This window comes from Halichoerus grypus, chromosome 3 (assembly GCF_964656455.1).
Source record: "Halichoerus grypus chromosome 3, mHalGry1.hap1.1, whole genome shotgun sequence".
Lineage (NCBI taxonomy): Eukaryota > Metazoa > Chordata > Mammalia > Carnivora > Phocidae > Halichoerus > Halichoerus grypus.
In genome coordinates this window covers 4,524,916-4,547,920 of record NC_135714.1, presented here as the reverse complement: position 1 = coordinate 4,547,920, position 23,005 = coordinate 4,524,916, and the positions used below count along the sequence as shown (strand labels likewise).

Here is a 23,005-nt window from a genome sequence, read left to right as displayed (position 1 = left end):
CTGAGTGTCGATTATTAGTGTACAGAAATGCAACTGATTTTGCATGTTGATTCTGTATCCTGCCACTTGACTGAATTTGTTCATTAGTTCTAACCATGTCTCGGTGGAGTGTTTCAGGCTTTTTATATGTAATACTATGTCATCTTCAAATAGTGACACATTTACTTCTTCCTTTCCCGTGTGTATGCCCTTTGTTTCTTTTCCTTGCCTACTTGCTCTGGCGAAGCCTTCGAACGTGATGTTGACTAAGGGTGGAAAAGGTGGGTATCCTTGTCTCGTTCCTGATCTCACAGGAAAACTTTCCAGAGTCCCAATATGGAGGACAATGCTAGATTTGGGCTTGTCATAAATGGCCTTTATTATGTTGAGGCATGTTCCCTCCGTACTCACTTTTTGAGCGTTTTTATCATCAATGGATGTGGAATGTTGTCAGTTGCTCTTTCTGCATCTATGGAGAGGATCATAGAAGTTTTATCCTTCATTTTATTAATATGGTGCATCCTGTTGATTGGTTTGTGGTTGTTGAACCATCCTTGAATTCCTGAACTAAGTCCCACTCTATCATGGTATATGATCGTTCTGACGGAATGTTGACTTTGGTCTGCTAATAACTGTTGATTGTTGCATCCGTGTCCATCAGGAACATCGGCCTGTAATTATCTTTTATGCGGTGCCCTTGTCTGGAGTTGGTAACAGGGTAATGTTGTTCCTAGCATATGAGTTTGGAAGTGTTCCCTCTTTTTCTGTGTCTTTTGAAGAGTGTGAGAAGGAGAGGTATTAATTCTTCTAGAGATGTTTGGTAGAATTCACCAGTGAAGCCGTCTGGTCCTGGACTTGTGTGGGTGGGAGGTTTTTGATTCCTGATTCACTCTCCTTAGTAGTAATTGGTCTGTTGAGATTTCCTATTTCTTCTTGATTCAGTCTTGGTAGGGTAGATATGACAAGGAATTTATCCATGGTTTGACGGTCTTTTGGAGAGTGACCTCAAGGTCAGTAAATGTGAGTCATAGCTGTTATCACTGTTATTTGTAACTATCAAATCATTAAAATTAATGATGCTGATAATTAGTAATACAGATGTGTGTTAAGAAAAGCCCAGAGAGTGATATAAGTTAGACAGACAAATGCCCATTCTATATATTCTCACTTACATGTGGGATCTAGAAAAACCAAATTGATGGAAATAGGGATTAGATTTGTGGTTGTCAGAGGTGTGTGTGTGGGGAGGTGGGGGAATTGGTTGATGGTGTTCAAAAAGTACAAATATCCAGGTGTAAGATAAATAAGTACTTGAGATGTAAAACATGATGGAAGGAAGGAAGGAAGGCAGGAAGGAAGGAAGGCAGGAAGGAAGGAAGGAAGGAAGGAAGGAATGCAGGAATGCCCTTGGGGAGCTGGTTGGGGCTTTTGCCAGGGAGAGTGGGAGGGCCCTTGATGGAGGTGATGAGGGCTGGGCTGGGCTCTACCTGGGCTGGGCTCTGCCCCTGAACTCCAAGGCTTTGCACTGTGTCCCGGCCTGCAGGGGTGTGACAAGCAGTTCTTCAATGCCTCACTGAAGTTTGCCAACATGGACATTCTGCTGGACTTCATCAACGCTTACAAATCCAGGCTCGGCATCACTGTGGAGTACGCCACGCTGGCTGACTACTTCAGTGCCTTGCACACTACCAATGTCACCTGGCACGTCCGTGAGCACCGAGATTTCCTGCCCTATTCCTCAGGTATGAGCCCGTGCAGGTTGGGGGGCAGATTTGGTGCCACGGAGGGCGCCCACCTAGTGTCTGCTCTGCCCTGCTGAGGAGCTTGTGAGGGTCACTGGGGCCGAGATTGGCCATGCCCCCCACTGCCCCCCACACTCTGTCCCACTAGACATCCTAGGATTGACGGGACACTCACAGAATGGCTCTGTAGCTTCCTATTTCCACATCCAGGAGGCCTTGGCTGCCTTCATGTGGGAGGGCTACAAGGGTATGAGCTTGGTTATAGTCAGGGGGGAGGGGCAAATTGATGTGGGTGGGGTTACAGGTGAAGTTCAAGGACTCCTCTGTGTGGGCGTGGTTACAGCCCAGGTAGAGATGGATATGTGGGTGTGGGTGGGGTTATGCTGAAGTGGGTGGGGCTACACCAAAGAGGGAGGAGATAGGGCAATGTCCTGCAGGTGTTCTGAATGGGCTTGGCTTGGTGCAGCCCCCCAACAAGACAACGTTTCTTGGGAGCCTGGACAGGTGCGGTGAGCCCTGGTCCCTGCTCTGAGTCACTGGGGATTTAGAGCTTAGGCTGCGGAGTGCCCCTGCCTGACCAGGACACTCAGCCTGCTGCAGGAGCTGTGGACTACACGGTCTCCTTTCCCGGGGCTGGGGGGCTACCCTTCCTGGTGTGCTCAGGTCGTGCGGGGGAAGGTCAGGGAATGGAGACGCTGCTCAGCCTGGGTGGAGGCCAGAGCAGTAGGAACAGTCAACCACCTTGTGAGACCCAGCCACCCCCTCCCCGGGAGGCACCCAGCCCCCGTCCTCCCACCGGAGCCTTGGTCAGGAGGCATCATGTGTGTGGGTCAGCACAGCAGCTACGGGATCCCTGGGCTCTCCCCCATCCCCCCTCCCTGGGCTGCCAGTGGAACCCCACTGGTTGCAGGCTTGTCCCGGACTCCCCATTGCCCCTGAGTCGCATACAGAGGCCTCTGCCAGCACTCAGGGCCTGTGCCAGCTGGGTGCTGCCTACTTGGCTCCCACCCCCCTCTCCTCCCCGAGGTCTCCCAGGCCCTCGGCTCACAGGCGGTTCAGGTTTCCCAGGTCCACCCTGGGCTCTCTGGCCCCCATCCCAGTCCTGGTCCAGCCCAGCCTGATCCTCACACCTACCCCAGCCCCTCCCTGGGATCCCCGGGCCATTCCTGGTCTGGCCGGGGCAGGAGTGTGTGGCTGCCTCCAGAGGTGACCCAGGCAGAGCCAGACCCCAGGCCCCAGCTTCCCCAGGTCTACGGGGACCTGGGCTCAGGAAGCCCCCAGGCCAGGGAGACTCACGCCAACTGCCAGCCCTTCCCTGTAGGTCCATTTCAGGCCTGGACCGGTTTCTACACGTCCCGCAGCAGGCTCAAGAGGCTGGCAAGGCGAGCCAGCGCTCTGTTGTACGCCGGGGAGTCCATGTTCACACGCTCCGTGTGGCCGGCCCCCCACCCCCACCTGGACCTGGACTGGGCCCTGAAACAGCTCAAGCAGCTCCGCTGGGCGGTCTCCGAGGTAATGGCACACCTCTGAGCAACACGATCAGGTTGGAAGCCTCCTGTGCAGTGCGCCTCCCCAGCCCATGGTCCCTAGAGGTCCACTTTCCAAACAGAACACCCAGGGGGCCTGTGGTCGCATGGCAGGCGTGTGTGGACGTTGTGGTCGCGTGGCAGGCGCGTGTGGACGTTGTGGTCGCGTGGCAGGCGCGTGTGGACGTTGTGGTCGCGTGGCAGGCGCGTGTGGACGTTGTGGTCGCGTGGCAGGCGTGTGTGGACGTTGTGGTCGCGTGGCAGGCGCGTGTGGACGTTGTGGTCGCGTGGCAGGCGCGTGTGGACGTTGTGGTCGCGTGGCAGGCGCGTGTGGACACCCGGCCAAGGCTAGAACCATGGTCTGACAGCCTTCAGCTGGTGGCTTCAGTGGCTTTAGAGCCAAATTTACCCAGAGTGCAAAGGGCAAAGTGGAGAAGCATTGGTGTCTACAGTCCTGTGTGGACCCAGTCCCCCTCCGCTGTGTGGCCTCAGGCTCGGGACTTCCCTCTCTGGGCCCTAATTCCCTCCCTGTGCAGTGAGAAGCCCATGCCCACCCCAGGATGGTGGGGCAGCTGAATGTGAGAATGTACATAACCTGCTCGGCATAACCCCATAGCAAGTTGTTCCCAATTTTCTGTCTCCACTCGTCCCCCACTGAACAGATGGGAGAACTGAGGCCCCAGAAATCCTGTAACTTGTCATCACCCAGCCAGAAAGGGGCCATGCTGGCCATGGCCTTGGCACACTCACCGGAAGGACATTGACGGCAGAACGTGTCCCCGTGTTGGGGGTGAAATGGATAGACTTTAGAGTCCATTGGAGTGAGCGGGACACATGGCTTCAGCTGGTGGGGCCTCAGTTTCCCTGTGGGGAAGGAGCTCATCCCACCCCCATTTTGGTACAGAGAATGGAGGGTGCCTGGAGAATCCCAGTGGCACTCACAGGAACACTGCACAGTGGAGGTGAAGCTGGGGCGGGTCCCTTGCAGATGTCTGTTTTCAGCCCAAGTTAGGGGACTCAGTGGGGTTCTGCAAGGTCATCAGTCCCTCTGAGCCTCAATTTCCTGTTCTGGAATGTGCGAGGGACCCTCACCTGCTCCACTGGCAGCTGGTGAGAAGGAAGGAGAGCCGGCCCCTTGGAGGTGGTTTGCGGAGGCGGGCCTGATCCCGTGTTTCCCCCACTGTGGTCGGGATGCAGGTGCAGCACCGCCATGCCATCACTGGGACTGAGACCCCCAAGGTGAGAGACATGTACGTGAAGAATCTGAGGTCAGGGATGCAGGGTGTGCACGAACTGATGGCCTCCATCGTCCACGATAGGACCCCCGCCTTCACAGGTAAGCGAGGCCCCTGTGGCACGTCCCTGCAGCTGTGGGAGGGGGGCTGACCCTTTCTGAGCAGAGAGCCTGTGGGTCTCGCAGTGGACCTGAACAACCCAAGCCTCAGACTCTGCAACCACATCCCTTGTGCACCACGGACCCTTGGTCTGAGCTTGGCATGTGCCTTGACTGTTGGGAGCCTCCGTGTCCTGTCTGTGATGGAAGATGGGGAGGTTACCATGTGAGCCAACTCGGTATGGAATTTGCTCAGAGCTCAGCCGCAGTGTTTACTGCAGTGGGTGGAGAGTCTGTAAGCTAGGGGGTGCTATTATCCCCACTGTGTAGCTGAGGACACAGTAGAAACAGAGAGGTTGTGGGCATGCCCAGGGTCATCCAGCTAGGAAGGAACAGAGCAGGGATTGAACCCAGGGACTGTGCTCAGTATTGCAGAGGATGCAGGTGTCCTCGGGGACCTGAGCCCAGCCTGGATTCCCCAACTCCCTCCTAAGCTCAGTGTGGGTGCTGATGTCCGACCCTTTGACAGTGAAGGGTTCACACGTGTGGAGTAAGTGATCACGCCAGCTTGAAGCTGAGGAATTGTGAACCAGAAAGTCCTAGGAGCACCGGGACACCTCGGCCTCCCTCCCTGTGCCTGATGTCATGAGCACAGGGCCTGCTGCCCCTTCCCCAGCTCCCACCTCAGCCTGCGCTCTGTCATGGTGCACCCCTCACATCTGACCTCCCTGCTCACTGGCCTGCTCGTCCCTCCCCTCTGTGTCTGTGTGCAATGTCGTCTGACGTTCAGACCGGGGAAGGCCCCTGGGGACCACGCACGCAGCACACAGTCCCAGCCCACAGGCCCTGGGGTTGGCTGGGCGAGCTGCAGCAGAGCTGGAACCGGGGTCTGATTTCCCTGTCAGGTGGTGCCGTCCATTGCCATGAGCTCACCAGGGAGGCTTGCCCGAGCAGTGAACGGGTGGAGGTCAGGAAAGGTGTCCCAGCCACAGGGAACAGGCTGGGCAGGGGCAGGGGGCTGGAAAGTGTGTGATGTGTGCAGGGGTCCAGGAATCATCAGACATGGCCAGAGTTTACCTTACTGGGGGTAAAGGATGGAACAGACACGGAACCCAGGGCCACATCGCTGGGGCTCAAACGCTGGGCTAGGCGATTGGAGTGGACCCTCCAGCCTTCTGAGAATTCTCCAGTCCTTCCCAGTGCCAAGCATTCAAAACTTGGGAGCCACACCTTAGTGGCGGGTCAGTTTGGGCAGGTGACTGTCCTTCTCCGGGCCTCAGTTCCCTGGTCAGTCAGTCCAGTGGGGCTGTCAGGGAATGATGTGTCAGGAACACAGGGACCCTCACTGTCCAGAGGGACACGGAGTGATCCCTTCCATCCTCCCCTGCCTGGGGACTGGACACAGAGCCCTGAGCAGAGTATGGGGCCCGCTAGGTACAGGAGCGCACTAGCCCACTGGTCCCTATATTCAGCTGCCCTGGCAGCTCTGCAGGGCTGTGTCTCCTGCCTCAGTTTCCCACGTAGCCAGGGACCCCCAGATGTGCTGGGTGAGTCCAATGGCAGCAGGTAACGCCGGTTCTCTGTGTGCAGACCCAGGAGCTGGGGGACACGTTGCCGTGGTCTACAACCCCCTGGCCTGGACGGTCACCACCCTTGTTACCCTGACTGTGGGCTTCTCCAGGGTCAACGTCACAGATGAGTCCGGCCGGCCAGTGGCTGCACAGGTATGGCCATGACAGCGTGCACGGGGCACGCTCGCTGTTGCCGACAGCTGTTCTGGGAGGGCACTTCCAGGAATGGGAGCAGGTCACGTGAACATGTGACCATGGGGGCCCACTTGGGGGACAGCCCCATGGGGACCCTTCTCCAGTAGGGTCTGTGGGATCCACCAAGGGACTGACACTGGGCTATGAGCATCCGAAGTGCCCAGAAGTCCCGCCACTGTCCCCTCCCTGGAGGGTCTCCTGGGTGGTCTGCCCTGGTTGGGAGGCTTCTCCTCGCCCCCCTGCCATGGGGCATATTTATATTCTCATGTAAACGACCACTCTCTGTGGAAAGGCCCTCAGGAGTCTTCAGAGGGGCGCTTTGTGGAGGCGCTGATGTTCCAGGCTGGCCCAGCTGCCTGTGTCCACACACACAGATACCAGCATGTGTGTGGTCTGTCTTCCTTTCCTTCCACGGCCTGGAGCCAGCAGGGGGGCCCCAGGGACCCTGCCTGTCCCCCAGTGCCAGTGTTTCCCTGGAAGGTGAGGCAGTGCTGACATCAGCCACTCAGCAAACACTCCCGAAGGCGCATTCTGGTCCAGCCAGGGCTGGGTGCTCATCCCCTGGACAGCAGTGCCACCACGGGGAGGGGCGCTCCGACACTTAAAGGAAATGTGTGGTGTGGAGTGATGACCCAGGGAGCCAGGGTAGCAGGCCTTGATTGATGCCGAAGGAGGAGGAGTTCATCGACCTGGGCAGGGAGACGGGACGGTGTTGGTTTCAGCAGACCCACCCCCTGGCACCCCCTTCTTCACCCACACGCAGCACCACTCAGAGTAAATGCACTCAACAAATATTTTGGAGACCTGCTGTGTGTCAGGCCCTGCCCTAGGTGCCGGGCTTCCTTAATAACCAAGCCCATGAAGTCCCCGCCTGCAGGGAACTCATATTCTTGCCCTGGGTGACAGGCAGGAAACCAAGTAAGAGCATGTTAATGTGACAGATGATGGTGATGGGGCCAGGGACAAAGTGTCTGCTGTATGTCCCACAAAGCCTGGGTGGGACGGTGTGTGCCGCCATTCTGGGGTTGCTAATAGGGCCCCCAAGATTCCCACGGGGGCTCGGACGCTGCATGCTTCCCCAGGAGAGTGGGGGGCTCGGCTGAGTGTGCCCAGTGTCCTCCATCCCTCCCAGTTCAGGCGACAGAGGGTTGGGGAAGGCCAGGAGGGTAAACAGGAAAATGCCCCCTCGGGGAAATTGGAGGTTGTGAAATAAGGGTGCCCCTTTGGAGAGAAGGTCCTCCAGGAAGAGGGAACAGCATGAGCAGTGGCTCAGAGGCAGGAAAGAGCAGGGGTGCCGAGAAGGGAGGGCAGTTGCTGATGCTGGAGTCTGAGGAGTGGGGGAGGCCAGGGAGGGAGACGGGGCTGGGGCAGGATCCTGTTGAGCAGGGAGGATGCCTGGAGGGAACTCAGCAGAGTCCAATGATGGAAAGACCCTGACGCCTGTGAGTAGTGAGCACCCTGCCCAGGAGGTATGCAAGTCACAGGTTACTGAGGACACTGAGGGTCTTCCAGCCCTGAAACCCACCATTTTGTTTTGTTCTGCTGGCCTTGCAGGTCCAGGAATCAAAGGAGAAGCAACCTGCTTACAACTTGCATGTGCTGACCACAATCCCAGGCCTCAGTTACCGACACTACAGCATCACGCGCACCCGGGGGACCCAAGTAGACACCAAGCAATTGGGTGCCAGTCTGGCTAGAACCTCCAACTTTGGCCGCAAGACAAACACACATGCTGGTCCAGGGGGCAGGCACCTGATGCGCGTGGAGAATGACTGTTACACTGTGTTCCTGGACCGGGACACTAACCTGATGCACAGCATCTTGGAGAGGTGGGGCACAGCCATTGCTGCCTCTGAGGCAGAGGCGTGCACTGGGACGTGGGCATGTCATCCCCCCACCTGCCTCTGTGTCCTCACCTGCCCGGGGAACCTCCTAGAGGTGGTGAAGGCCCTTCCTGTGTTACCATCTTTATTTCTGCATTTTGAGACTAGACCGGTACAAGAAAGCCCTTCATGAATCTTATCATTGCAGGGCTGTTGATCCACAGACAAAGTGGATGTTGAAGACCCATCGGGGAGAATATGTCATATTCACTTTATCCACTTTCTTAAATTCAAAGAAACTTATCCATCCATTCATCCCACGACAGATGGAGCACGTTTGACTCCTCCAGTCCCTAGCTGATGGCACCCGGGGGAGCTGATGAAGGGAAGCGGGGGCGGGCAGCCTGCAGGCAGAAGGGAAAGGGCTTGGGGCCGGACTAATGACCACGATCTTTTCTGGCCTCTTCAGAGGGGCCAGAGGGGCCCTTCTCAGATGCTCCCCCCACCACTTTCCTGTCCATGCCCACCACCATCGCACAGAAATCCCCCAGTTGGGTGTGGAAGGGACATTTCTTCATGTTCTGCTCCTGGCAGCGCCACGCCCCGATCCCAGTACACGGCTGTGCCTTTGCTTAGACCACACACAGAGGTACAATCCATACTCATGTCTACACCATCCATGTGTCTACAGGGCTCTGAGTCCCTGCCCACCCTTCCCCCATCCCCCGTCCCAACTGCAGTATCTGAACAGAATGGAATGAGCCCAGATCGTGCTGTCGGAACAGAACCTGAGTCCTGCTTTGGGCCCTTCCCAGACATGTGATCCTGTGTCAGCGATCAGGGCCCCCAGCCTCGCGGGGCTCGTTAGCAAAGTGGGTTCATATTCCCGGCCCTCGGGAGTCAGGAGGAGGCGGTGAAGTGCATGAAGGTGCTGGCTCTTGACATCTGGACACCTGGGGGTCCGATGACAAAGTCCTTGCTAGTGCTCCTCAGGGTCCCTCGGAAAGGTGTGAGGTGGTGCTGCTGGCCTCCTGATGACCGGGCATCACCTCCGGGGACGTTGCCTCTGGGGCGGCATTAATGCCCTCTGCTCATGCTCTCGGGGGCCTGTTATGCAGCCTCTGTGGCCCCCCTGCTTGGGGTTCCCCCGGCACATGGAAGGATCTAAGGCCACTTGGCTCAGGGGAGGGGGTGTCTCATGGACTTTATCTGAACCACGTGCATGGGTGTCACCGAGCGGCCTCGTGACTGTCACTGAGGTTCTGCTGAGGTCACTTTTCTTCGCTTTGGTGGAGGTGGGTGTCTGCATAGAAGGCTTGTTCGCCAGCTTCCAGGGGACAATGCTCAGGACACACGTGCATGAAGAGAATACTGTTTTCCCTTTCCTGTCCCTGCAGAGAGAGTAACCGCACAGTGCGGGTGACCCAGGAGTTCATGGAGTACCGTGTCAATGATGATAGGTTCGAGGAACTCATTTCTAATAACTACATATTTACATCCAATGGGACCGCGGAGCCAGGATGGGAGGGTGTGGAGTTGGAGATTGTGGCAGGAAAGCTCATGACGGAGATCCGGCAGTTCTTCTACAGGTGCGCTCGGGCTCCCTGGGTGCACGTGGGCACGTGTACGAGGGAATCAGGGTCCATGCGTGTTCCTGATTCCTGCTCCTGGATCGCTGCTTGGCACACGGTCATTCTCAATGGGAGCTTGATGAAGACGTGATTGCCCTGGACGGGGGCATCCTGGCTCCAGGGCACGTGCTGTACCTCGTGGGGGGTGTCCAAGTGCAGAGCTGGGACAGGAACCCAGGGATAATGACTTGCACAAGAAGTCATGTGACAGCACAGATCTAAGCCATCCAGGCTGGGCACCCCAGTTCTGATTATCATGGTACCAGGCTCTTCCCATTATATGGTCCAGGAAGGCTCCCTGCCCTCAGCCTGACTGCAGGAAGGAGGGAAGGAGGGAAGGGGGCATGAAAAAAGGAAGGAAGGGAGGAGGGAGGAAGAGCAGAAGATGTGGGGAGGGAGGGACGGAAGGAAGGAAAGGAGGGAGGAAAAATGGAGGGAAGATGGGAGGAAAGGGGAAGGAGGAGGGAGGGGCATCCACAAAGCTCCCAGAGCCTGACCCACCGATTCCCAATTCTGCTCCAGGAAGGTGAGGGACAGGAATCACACATATGCCATCTACTCACGGCTCGCCCACGTGCCACTCGGCCCTGGTGGGGAGCTGCTCTGCCGTCGCATCGAGCAGGAGTACCGGGTGGGCCCCTTGGAGCTGAACCGTGAGGCCATCCTGAGGACCAGCACCAGTCTCCACAACCGACAGGTCCTCTACTCGGACAGCAACGGCTACCAGATGCAGCGGAGACTCTTCCGGGAACACACGAGCAACAGCATCGCTCGGGTACGCCCTAGGATGCCTGCTGGACCCGTGCCCACGGGGATAGCCCGGATGGCGCTTTTCCAGAAGGCCGGAGCAGGAAGCCCGGTGCCCCAGCCGCACATCAGCTCCCACATCCTAGGCCTTCAGCCCTGTGACCCTGGGCAAGCGGGTCGGCTCCCTATGGCTCCCTGCTGACCCGATCAAGGGAATGACCTCGGCCCCCAGGGCTGTGAGGGTCAGCGGGAACAATCCGGGTGAAGCCCGCACTGGGGGCCTCCTGTGCCCCCGGTAAACATTAGTTCTTGCTCCTCCTGTGGGGCCCAGAGGGGTGTGTCCCCTCCCTGCTCTGCTTGTGAGTTCTGGCCCCTGCGTCCCTACTTGCTCGCTCTCCCCCGCTGTGCAGGGGCTCCTGACAATCCCTGTGGGTCCACCCGGGATGTTTGCTCCAGGAGCTCAGAGCGTGGAGGGTGTGGCTGCCCCCCCCCAGCCCACACTCGGCCCTTTCTCTCTGTAGCAACCCTCGGCCCAGCACCCACATCAGGCTGGACCCCACAAAGCCCCTCATCACTCCTGCAGGAATGTGCAGAGTGGGTCTTTGGGCCCATTGTATGGGTAGGGAAACTGAGGCTTGAGCGGGCTAAGTCCCCAGCTCAGATGGTCAGGAAGCAGTGGAGTTGCATGTGAGTGACCGTCTGTTGGTCTCCAACGTCAGAGCCTCTCCCATAGTCTCCCTGCTGCACCCTGAGCTGTTGCTGTGCCCGTGGTGGGGGGCTGGATGGGGTGGCCAGAGGGGGACCCCGACCAGCAGGTCTGCCCTTCCTTTGCCACGACCGCCAGTCTGGCCATGTTTGTGTCCACAGAATTACTACCCCATGGTTCAGTCCGCCTTCATCGAGGACGGCCGAAGCAGGCTGGTGCTGCTATCTGAGCAGGCACATGGCGTCTCCAGCCAAGGGAACGGGCAGGTGGAGGTAGGAAGTGGGCCCTCCTGGCCCCCCGGGGGCACGAGCAGGTGGGAGGGGGCCTGTCGACAGCTCTTCCCTGCAGGTCATGCTCCATCGCCGCCTGTGGAACAACTTTGACTGGGCTCTGGAATACGACCTCACACTGAACGACACCTCCGTTGTCCACCCTGTGCTCTGGATCCTGTTGAGACCCCGGCCGCTCACCTCGGGCCTGCGCCGGAGGAGTGGGCTGGCGCTGCAGCACAGACCCCTAGTGCTGTTAAGAGAGCTGAATGGTAAGGGGTTTCACCCCAGAATGAGCCCACCTGGCCGGGGCAGACCTGGGGAGGGGTGTGGGCCACCAGTGATCTGGACAACTTTGAGCAGAGGGAACTCAGGGATCTGTGATCCAAAGTCCTCCTTTAAGGTGTGGGCAAACTCGGGCAAAGAGGTCCGGGGTTCACTCAAGCTCATGTAGGTAGTGGGAGCTTTTCTGAGACTCACACCCAATCTACCCTCTACCTTTTCCCTGAGTATCCTTCATTTTCTGCTCTGATGTCTCTTTTTGTTTTTTAATATGACATATATGGCTTCACACCTAGAAGATCAACATTAAAAACTTGTTTTGTTTGACTTCTGGGTATGCTGTCACCAAGTGAGGGTGAATCCAGCCCATGGTCTGATCTGCAGAGCTCAGGCATTGCCTCCGCTCAGGCCCCTATTGACTTACACAGTCTGTGTCTGTATGAAAATAATTGAACATGAGAAACAATAAGCAAAGATCGTGTGTAAAGATGGTACTTCGGAGCATCATTTAAAGAAGGAAACAGCTAGATACAATTTGGTACCCGGCTCACTAATCCTGCAAGTGTTTCTGTCCGACTCACTTGCTGCGGTTTTGAAGAGAACGTGGTTATAATTGCTCCTGGCTTTAGTTTTAGAGCCAGGCCCGCCCAGGTCTTCAGAAGCAGGCAGGCTGTCGCTCACTCTCCTATGAAGCACGTATTGAGTGCCTGCTGTGTGCTGCGCACCAGGGGTGGGTAAGGGCCAGGCCTCCCCTGAAGGATTTCTCCTGAGCTGTCCGCTGGGGAGCCATGCTCATACACATCCAGGCTTCAGGGAACACAGGGAGAGGTACTGAGGAAAGAGCCTGGGGCCTTGTGCTTTGGGGACCAAGAGCCTGGAGGAGAGCAGGATCCACTTGGAGGGGTGTCAGTTGAGGTTCTCTTGTTTGGAAGTCACAGACACTGAAGGGGCAGCTGGTTGGGCAGAGTGTGGACAAGCTCCCAGAATCAGAGCAGCTGGACGAGAGGCGTGGGCAGGCGGGGTGGGGGCAGGGCCGCGGGCGGCCCGTGGGGAGCAGGTGTTCAGTCATCCCTGCAGGACTGCCATGAGCTGCCTGCCTGGCCACCTCTGGGTCGCAGGCTGCCAATCCCCAGAGAGGGCATGTGATGGGCCAGCAGGTCGGGGTCTGCTCCAGGATGAGTCAGTGGTTCCTTCCAGGAGGCTGGGAGCCCTTTCCACAAAGGGCCATGGCCCCGTGTCGGAGGAGGGCCCGTGGCTAGGTCAGCATCTCCCACTGGCCCCACTCTGGTCTCTCTTGGTTGAAAGTGAGAGAAACTCAACATGCACTGGCTGAGCCACCAGGAGACCCTATCCCGAGGTGCACGCACATGACTGCGGGAAGGGCAGGGTGCAATTGGCGCTCAGGGGCTGGAACCTTCATGAAGCCATCCCTCTCCCTCACACTCTCAGCTGTGCTTCTCCCTGTCTGCAACCTTCTTTACCCTCCTTACTGGGATGAGGCTGTGAACTCCTGTGTAGTGCACGCTCCCTTCCACCCTACCCCTGCAGAAGGACTGAGCTCAATCTTCCCATGCTCAGGGGCAGAGGTCCCAGGGAAAGTTCCTAATTGGTGCAGAGAGGAGCTCGAGGTCTGAGCGTGGACCAATCACTGTGGCCGGGGGACTGGGAGGAGGTGGTGCCCCAGCTGGAGCCCAGAGTTGAAAGGGCATTTCCTGGGAGGAGGAGGGGCTGAGGTGCCCTCTGAGCAGGGCGACCAGGGATGACAAAACAAGGGAGGAGCTTGCATCCCAGACCTTGAATTGAAATCAGGGCTCTGCATGAACCTGCCCTGTGTTCTGGAACAAACCCCATCACCTCTCTGGGCGGTAGTCTCCCCATCTGTACATTGAAATGGCTGGACTAAAGATTCAGGGTCTTTCCAGCTCTTAGACTCTGTGATCTGGGCCCCTGGACATGTGGGAGGAAAGGCATCCAGGCGGAAGGATGTCCGTGGGCAAATGCAAGAAAGGGGATGCCTGAGGCGCTTGGAGCAGCAGGTGCTTCAGGCTGTTTCCCTGTGGGGCACACGTGGGCAGGAGCCGGATCACCTGATCGGGGGCACAGAGTGTGCCGAGCTCCCGGTGCCAGCAGGAGGAGCATGGCCCCAATCCTTGTCCTGGCTCTGTGTGTCTGCCCTGCAGAGACTGCCCAGAATCTCCCAGGCCCCCAGCAGCAAGAAGCCGTGACCCTGCCCCCAAGTCTTCACCTGCAGATCCTGAGCATCCCAGGCTGGAACTACAGCTCCAACCACACAGAGCACCTGCAGAGCCTCCAGAAAGGTGGGGCAGGTGTCCAAGGGAACCAGACTCACGGCTCCCTCCCCATGTCAACCTGGCCCCGCGCCCATCCCCACACAAAGTGGGCTCCTCTCAGTGTTGTCCTGCTTCCGCATGGTCACCTGATCCCCTTCTCTGCCCAGTGGGGAGACCCAGGCCCACAGAGAGGCCCTGGGGGGCCAGGGTCACTCAGCAAGCAGGGTACACGGTGGGCATGGACCCCAGCCCAGGACCTGTCCACACCCATTCTCTGATGGATCCCTGCTAACCCCACCACCAAACCCCAGTCATCGTCCACCTTCTGCCAGACCCTCAGCCTGCAGTGCAGTCCTGCCTCCTCAGGGACTCCTCCTGGAGCCCTGAGCAGCCAGTCCCACTCGTCCTCTGGACCCAGGAAGCCTGACTGTCCAGAGCTTCCATTCATTCACTGAACAAATGTCTCTTGTGCCAGGCACTGGGGAATCAGCAGTGACCAAGGTAGGCAAGGACCCTGGACTCACAGAACTCTCAGACTAGAGGGGGAAGCAGCCAAGTCACCAGCCAGTGATGTTGGTGTTCACATTAAGCCCCCGGCAGGGCATCATGGAGGGCTTCCTGGTGGAGGTGACACCTGCCATGAACCGACCCATCCTGTTGCCAAAGCTCCAGCTGCACCTTATCTTCCCCTTTCCACTGGGAGCAGCTCAAAGGCAGGGCTGGCTGCCCCTCAGCCGCCCTCTTGTCCCCAGAGCCCGACCCAGGTCCTGGCAGGCCCCAAAGACTGCTCAGTAGGAGTCCGCAGAATTAGGAAGGAGAAAAAGGAAGAAGCAATAGGCCAGATAACACCTTTATCTGATAAAATGGATCTTGGGGGCCATGGTTCATGCCTGCAGCCAAGTGGCTTTCTAGCACTGAACCCCATCATCAGGAATCCCCACTGTCACAGAAGATGCTGGATGGGGAACCTCCCCTACAAGGCAGAGCGTTCCCTTCCCACTTGTGTGCAAGGTCACATGCAAGAGATTGGGTCCCCTGTAGACAGCTGGCTCCCAATTAGGAGGAGAAAGGGGCTCTCCTGGGGGTAACCCCAGACCCACTATTCCGTGGAGAGCAGCGAGTCAGGGGCAGAGTGAGGGGAGCCTCAGGGATGGAGTGTGACCCCCCTCCCTGCTCTCCCTGAGCTCAGGGCCACCTTATGAAGTAGATGTGTCGTCCTGGACATCAGCTTGTCCTCAGCCTCACCCCCACCCCCACACCCATCAGGAGACAGAGGACTTGCCTGACCCTCGGGCTCGAATCCGTAACCACCCTCCCCCCCAGAACAGGTAGAAGGGATTTTACAAACCCCGTGTGTGGCAGGAACAAGGAGCCCCACACTCCCCCACCTGACACAGCCATGTTCCTTCTCCCCAGAGTCACGTGTACAGTGAACTCAGCAGATGGCCCTTGTCAGTGGGGCCACCAGGGCCCCCGGCTGATGGAGGCTGTATGCAGCATGTGCTTCCTCTTTCACGGAGGCTGCAGAAGCTTCTGTGCAAAGGACACGTCCCTCCTGCTCCCTGTGCATCGACCTGGGGGTTCAGGCCACATCACAGCATATGGGGGCAGGCAAGGGGGTCTGGCAGAGTACTGGGCCATTTAAGGACAGGTCCAGTGAGGACCCCAGCAGCAGACAAGGGGAGGATGGAGACTTGCAGGCGCCCTCAGCATCGCCCCTGTGGGTGTGGCAAGAGGCCTCAGAGCTGCCAGACCTGGGCCGGAATCCTCCCTCTGGTGCCCACCAGCTGTGTGTCTTTGGGCAAGTGACTGTACCTCTCTGAGCCTTGTTTCCTTGTCCATCAAGCGGGGACGGTGTCTGCTGCCTCCCAGGGAGGCTGAGGGTACAAAGTGAAGGGCAGGGGTCGAGTGCTGGGCCCAGACTAGACGACTGGGGCTGATGGGGGTCCTTCTGTCCCTGAAGGCCACCGAGGGAAGGCCAAGGCGGACCTCCGCCGTGTCCTGCTGAGGCTCCACCACCTGTATGAGGTGGGGGAGGACCCGGTCCTGTCTCAGCCCGTGAGTGTGAACCTGGAGGTAAGTGCCCTCAGACCCCTGGGACAGGCCAGCTGGCCGTGGCCTGAAGCCCCAGCAGGGAGGCAAACCGCAGTGTGATAATCCCCTCTGGCAAAGACCTCGGCAGAGAGATGCCTGCAGGCGCTCTCGCTCACCCTGGACTGGGCGCTGTGTGGGGGCGCGGGGCACCCCACCCGCCTCTCCCTGGGTTCTTGCCTCTTCTCCTTCTGGTCCCTCCCTGGGTCACTTTGTCCTGCTGCCGGCCTCGTAGCGTGCTGGCTGGTTCTCTGCGGCTCGTCCCCTGTGGTCACCAGCAAGCAGAGGCTTCACAAGCAGCTGGATCCGCAGAAGCGGGGAAGGCCGCAGCAGAGGGGTCTTGCCCCCAAGTGCTTTCTCCTTCCGTCGGTGCAGGGAAGCTTCTCCAGAACCGTCCCACCTCCCGGCCAGCCGGCCCTTCCTTTTCAGGCCAGAACAGGCCACCGGCCTCCCTGCCCGCACAGGAGGCTGGGTCCCTGCTTACTTGGCACAGGGGATGGATAGGTACTCCTGGCCTCGTCCCCGGCCCGCCCCCTGAGCCATACCGGGGAGAAGGGTCTGGATGTTGGAGGCAGCTCCTGAGCCTGCCTCCCCCGGGTATGCTCATCCAGCGCACTACCTGGGGAAGCATGCTGGTGCCGGCCTCAGTGTCCTCATCTATAAAATGGGGACACAGTTCCCTCTGGGGATTTGCTGTAAGAATTCATGAGGAGGTGTGCTGTGCGGGGGGTGTGGGTGCCGCCCCTGCTCCTGCTTTGCCTCTGCTCTGATCTGGGGCCTCGGGGGTAGCTCACCCTCCCTGTGCTCCTGTCCCTCAGGTCGTGCTGCGGGGGCTGGGGTCCGTGGTGGCGGTGGAGGAGCGCTCGCTCACAGGGACCTGGGCTGTGAGCACACTGCACCGCTGGAGCTGGAGGACACAGGATGGTCCCCACCGCAGAGGTTTGGGAGCCCCTGGTTCAGGCCGAGCCTGGGAATCCGAGCCTGCCCCCCGTCTCGCTCAGGAGCTGGCCAGACCTTGCTTAGATCCCTGCTCTGCCCCTTATGGCCTGTGTGACCTTGAGCAGGCCACTTTGCTTCTCTGATTCTGTATCGTCCTGAATCTACCACAGGTCAGTGTGTGTGTGCATGCCTGTGTGTGTGTCTGCAGACCACACCCCTGCCTCTGTCCTGGGTGAGTCCTGAACTGGCAAGCATATCCCCGGGGGTTCTGACATCTGCCATGCTGTGCCTCACACTGCACACACCACCATCAGCTCCTGGGAACCACAGGCAGCTTCATGCCTCCCAGTCTTTCCCATGCTGTTCCCTCTGCCTGCATCACCCTTGTCCTCTTCCCTCTGGCCCACCCTACTCAAGCTTCTGCGGAGTCCAGGGCTGGGTCAGGTTCCTCCTCTGTTCTCCTCTCCCCCTATTTCCTCCATCCCATGCATCTCCTCTGTCCACTGCACACAGCAGAGTGCCATCTACATAGCTGGACACTGAGTCATTTGGGAATAGACAGATGGATGGATGGGTGGATTGATGTATGGGTGGATGGATGCGTGGATGGATGGGTGGCAGATGGATGGATGGATGATGAATAGGTGATAGATGATGGATAGATGGATGGATGATGGATGGATAGATGGATTGGTAGATGATGAATTATAGGTAGGTGATGGATAAATGCACGGGTAGATGTTATTTCTTTCAGCAGGATGATCGATGGATGGATACATGGGTATATGGAAGGGTGATTATGTGAATGGATGAAAGGAAGGATGTATTGATAGATGAATGAATGGATGATGGATGGATGAATTGGTGGTGGATGGATGGATCAGTGTGTGGGTGGATGATGGATGCATGCATGCATGCATGCTGGATGGATGGATGATGGATGGATGAGTCTTTAGAAGTTCGAGTGTTTGAATGACTGAAAGGAAGGATGGATGGATCAATGGACTAACGGATCATGGATGGATGGATGCGTGGGTGGATGAATGGATGAAGAGGTTTCCTTCTCAAGGTTGAATTTAGTGAAACCCAGTAATATAAAGAGCAGGCCCACCAGACGGCTTCAGTGAGAAAGCTCTAGGCATTCAGTGCTACACCCCATGGGAAATGAGGCCATGTATGGCCAGGACCACCTATATATTACGCTCATGGGAGGGCCAAAATGCAAGGGGCCCAGGACAGTGGGGTCCTGGCAGGACGGGGGCAGCCAAGGACCTTCATCAAAGAGCCACAATAGAGTCTAGGTGGGTACGGTGTATGAGAGGGATGCTGAGTGGAAATGCCCTGGGGAAGCAGGTGGTTCTAAGGACAGACCATCTCTGTTCCCTCAGGCAGCTCCAGCTCTCACTCGACACCCCTGCAAGGCACCAAGGTCACCATCTACCCGAAGGAAATCCGGACGTTCTTCATCCACTTTCGTAGCAGTGAGCCTTTGGCCAACCCTGTGGCTCCAGAGAGACCCCAGGGACCCCAGGAAAAGGAACAGGACCCAGGACATGGAAAAGCAGCATGGAGGGATGAGGGAAGACCAGCTGCCCACCCGATAGGCTAATGCAGAAATGGTCAGATTGGGGGTTTTGTTGTTGTTTAAATAAAAATTGCATTTCACAGACCCACATGTTCTGGGGCACTAGAGCCGGCCTCTCCTATCCTCCTACCTGGGTGATGCCTGCACGCACACTCACACTCCTCCTGCCTGTGTGGAGTCATCAGGAAGCTCCCATAAGGCAGAGTGAAATACCCAGCGTGACAGCAAATGCACCTGCCACGCAGGCCCCGCCCCCTCTCGCCCAGGCCACCAGTGTGACGTGTGGGCCTACTGTGTGCCTAATCATGGGGTGCGGGGGGGCACTGTGAGGACAGGGGGCCATGAGAGCCCATGGGTGGCATGGGGCTCTGGGGCCCATTCAGGAAGGCTGTGGAAAGGTTACCCCCAGAGCAGGAGCTGTGGGAAGAGCAGGCGCCCTGAGGCCTGAGCCCTGACAGGCTGGGTGCTGAGAGCAAGAGGCAGGATCTGCTGGGTATTTTTTTCTGCTCTCACTACAGGGCTCCTGGGTGGCCCTCCGTGGGCTGTGTCAGAAACAGCCCAGGTGTCCGGTGTCATGTGATGCTCTCCTAGGACGGGGACCTGGGGTGGGAGCAGGAGCCTGAAGAGGATTCCCAGCACCTTCCACTGTATGGGCTCCAAGCCTCATGGGACCGAGGATGCCGTGGAACCGGACTGTCCCTTGTCATCGGAGGAACCTTTAGGGGCCCTTCCCATGTCCCCTCATTGCCATTCCTGTGTGTGCCCGGCTCTGTCCTGGGCACCTGACAGATGTGATCTGGAAGCCTCCGGCATGCTGCGTGGTCTGGGTTCTTGACTCCACTTCACTGATGGGAACTATGATTTGGATTGCTGAAATCCCTCTGCCAGTGCCACCCAGGACTAGCACCCAGCCCCTGGCTACTGATATCTCTGGCTAGCGGTCCTTCCCAAGATGGGACCAGGTCAAGGCCCCAGCTGCACACAGGATGGTCTATCAACTGTAGCCTTCTTAAGGAGCTGCTCATCTTGAAGAAGTTGAAGGGTGGCTGAGTAGAGAGGCTACAGGATGCTCTCCTCTGGAAATTGAGGCACCTGGGTGGCTGCTGATGCTAGTTCCAGGCCCATGAAGGGTGGGGGAGATGATGGCAGTGAGCACTTGTGGGCCTGCTGAGTCCAAGGGGCCCCTCAGCTGCCCTGGCCAGGAGCAGGGGACAGAAGTGGGCGTGGCCAAGCAGAAGATTCTGGACTCTAGAAAGCCACAAACTCCTGCCTGGGCTGTGGGTGGAGCAGCACCCCAGCTATGGGAAATTTCAGGAGTGTGGGTGGCTCACGGCACATCCCTGACCAGGTCACTTCTAACAGATTACCTCATCTGGACCCTAGCGGTCAGAGATGACCCACTTCACACCCTAGATGCCCTCAGGATCTGTTTGTAATAGAGGTCCTTCCACAGAGTCTGGGGCCAAACAGGTGCCCCAGACCTCAGACTTCTTTAGATCTTTAGATCTACATGTCCTGTGTCAAGGAGCTCCCTGCATTGGATCTGGGACAGCACCTGTGATTAAACACTGCTATGAGCTGAACTGTGTTCCCCAAAATTGGTGTGTTCAAGTCCTCACCCCCCAGGACCTCAGAATATGGATGTATTTGGAGATGGGGTGTTTAACAAGATCATTAAGGTAAAATGAGGTCATATGGGTGGGCTTTAATCCAATCCTTATTTTATTTTATTTTTAGAGATTTTATTTATTTATTTATTTATTTATTTGAGTGATAGAGAGAGCACAAACGGGGTGAAGGGGCAGGGGCAGAGGGAGAAGCAGACTCCCCACAGAGCACGGAGCCTGACACCAGGCTTGATCCCAGGACCCCGGGATCATGACCTGAGCTGAATGCAGAGGCTTCACCGACTGAGCCACCCAGGTGCCCCTCAATCCTTATTTTAAAGGGAGATTAGGGTGCACAGAGGAACGACCATGTGAGGACATAGAGAGAAGACGGTTGTCCACACTGCCAGGAGAGAGGTCTCAGAGAGACACCAACCCTACCCACATAATGATCTTGGACTTCCAGCCTCCAGAACCATGAAAAACAAATTTCTGTTGTTCAAGTCTCCAGTCTATGTGACTTCATTCTTGGGACCCTGGCCGACTGACACAAACACTGATATTTATGCCGTGAAAACACGATATTCACAGTAAACGGAATAATGTACATGCCACAGATGTCCTCACCTCAGTTCAGGTGAGGTTTGCCATCAAAGGAGGTAAGAAGAAATGTTTCCTTTTGAGAGCTTTTTGGGTTTCAGAATTGTGGCTGAGTGGGTATGTAGGTGTAGGTAAAAGCATAATCGACTTACAGGAACTGCTAAATCATAAAGTGTATTTGGTAGCCCAGCGTCACTGACCACTTGTATTGCTTCGACTTGAGTTAACGAATCTCTCCAAGTACCACCGAGGAAGGGCAGACACCAGAGGGACCCAGGAGGCTTATGACAAAGCGGGCAGGGCAGAGGTGGGAGGGTATCGTGAACATCAGACTCCAATAGGCCCCGTGAAAAGGAACCCGCCGATTGGCTTAGGAAAACATACTTGACCCATCTTTGAGGGAAAAGCAAGTTTCAGACCACCCTGGTATTCGTTTCCCAGGGCTACCATAACAAAGTACCACAAACCAGGGGGCTTAAAACAACAGAAATGTATTCTCTCACTGTTCTGAAAGCCAGAAGTCTAAAATCCAGTGTCAGCAAGGCCAGGCTGGGCCCTGGAAGTTCAGGGGAAGGATCCTTCCTCAACTTTTTCACCTCGTGGTCGGTCCAGCAATTCTCAGTGTCCCTTGACTTGTAGATGCATCCCTCCAGTCTCTCCAACACTGCCATGCTCACAGGGCCATCTTGCCTATGTTTCTATTCTTCTCTTCTTATAAGGACATTAATCATATTGGAGGGGCGCCTGGGTGGCTCAGTCGTTAAGCGTCTGCCTTCGGCTCAGGTCATGACCCCAGGGTCCTGGGATCGACTCTCACATTGGGCTCCCTGCACAGCGGGAAGCCTGCTTCTCCCTCTGCCTGCCACTCCCCCTGCTTGTGCTTGCTCTCTCTCTCTCTCTGACAAATAAAATCTAAAAAAAAAAAAAAGAAAGAAAGAAAGAAATATGAATTATTAGGGCACCTGGGTGGCTCAGTCAGGCATCCAACTCTTGATCTCAGCTCGGTCTTGATCTCAGGGTTGTTAGTTCAAGCCCTGCATTGGGCTCCACACTGGGCATGCAGCCTACTTTAAAAAAATTTTTTAATTAAAAAAAAAGAGGGACACCTGGGTGGCTCAGTCGGTTGAACGTCTGCCTTCAGCTCAGGTCTTGATCCCAGGGGCCTGGGATCCAGTCCCACACTGGGCTCTCTGCTCAGCAGGGAGTCTGCTTCTCCCTTTCCCTCTGTTGCTCTCCCTGCTTGTGCTCTCTGTCTCTGTCTCTCTCTCTGACAAATAAATAAATAAAATATTTAAAAAAATAAAGAAATACGAATTATCAGAGGCACCTGGCTGGCTCAGTTGGAAGAGCATGTGACTCTTGATCTTGGGGTCATGAGTTTGAGCCCCACATTGGGTGTAGAGATTACTTAAATAAATAAAACTTTTTTAAAAAAGGAAAGAAATACAAATTATCAGGTCCTATTCCAGACCAAGTAAGTCAGAAACTCTAGGGTGGGCCCAGCAATGTGTGTTTTAACAAGTTTTCCAGGTTATTCTTTTTTTTTTTTTTGAAGATTTCATTTATTTGACAGAGAAAGAGAGACAGCGAGAGAGAGAACACAAGTAGGGGGAGTGGGAGAGGGAGAAGCAGGCTTCCCGTTGAGCTCAGCCCTAACGACTGAGCCATCCAGATGCCCCTCTAGGTTATTCTGATGCATGCTCAAATTTGAGAACCACTGCCATACAGCAATCAAAATGAATGAACTATATTTGCAGAGGACATGATACTATATATAGAAAACCCTAAAGACTCTCCCAAAAATCTACTAGAACTGATCAATGAATTCAGTAAAGTTGCAGGATACAAAATCAATGTACAGAAATCTGTTGCATTTCTATATGCTAATAATGAAGCAGCAGAAAGAGAAATTAAGAAAACAATCCCATTTGCAATTGCACCAAAAATGATAAAATACCTAGGAATCAGCTTAACCAAAGAAGTGAAACACCTGTATTCTGAAAACTATAAAACACTGATGAAAGAAATTGAAGATGACACAAAGAAATGGAAAGACAGGGATACCTGGGTGGCTCAGTTGGTTAAGCA

General features: G+C 56.3%; 1 protein-coding gene across 1 annotated transcript in view; it reads left to right on the top strand.

Moving 5' to 3' along the window:
* Positions 1–18,734, top strand: part of LOC118533022 (epididymis-specific alpha-mannosidase) — a 35,756-nt gene extending 17,022 nt beyond the window's left edge. The window contains exons 7-19 of the mRNA XM_078068171.1: positions 1,523–1,721; positions 3,043–3,233; positions 4,445–4,583; positions 6,171–6,304; positions 7,901–8,175; positions 9,567–9,758; positions 10,323–10,575; positions 11,415–11,525; positions 11,602–11,794; positions 13,985–14,122; positions 16,059–16,171; positions 17,005–17,125; positions 18,514–18,734. Of these exons, the coding sequence (XP_077924297.1) occupies positions 1,523–1,721; positions 3,043–3,233; positions 4,445–4,583; positions 6,171–6,304; positions 7,901–8,175; positions 9,567–9,758; positions 10,323–10,575; positions 11,415–11,525; positions 11,602–11,794; positions 13,985–14,122; positions 16,059–16,171; positions 17,005–17,125; positions 18,514–18,734 (2,280 nt within the window). The remainder of the gene's footprint in view (positions 1–1,522; positions 1,722–3,042; positions 3,234–4,444; positions 4,584–6,170; positions 6,305–7,900; positions 8,176–9,566; positions 9,759–10,322; positions 10,576–11,414; positions 11,526–11,601; positions 11,795–13,984; positions 14,123–16,058; positions 16,172–17,004; positions 17,126–18,513) is intronic.
* Positions 18,735–23,005: the final 4,271 nt, after the last annotated feature.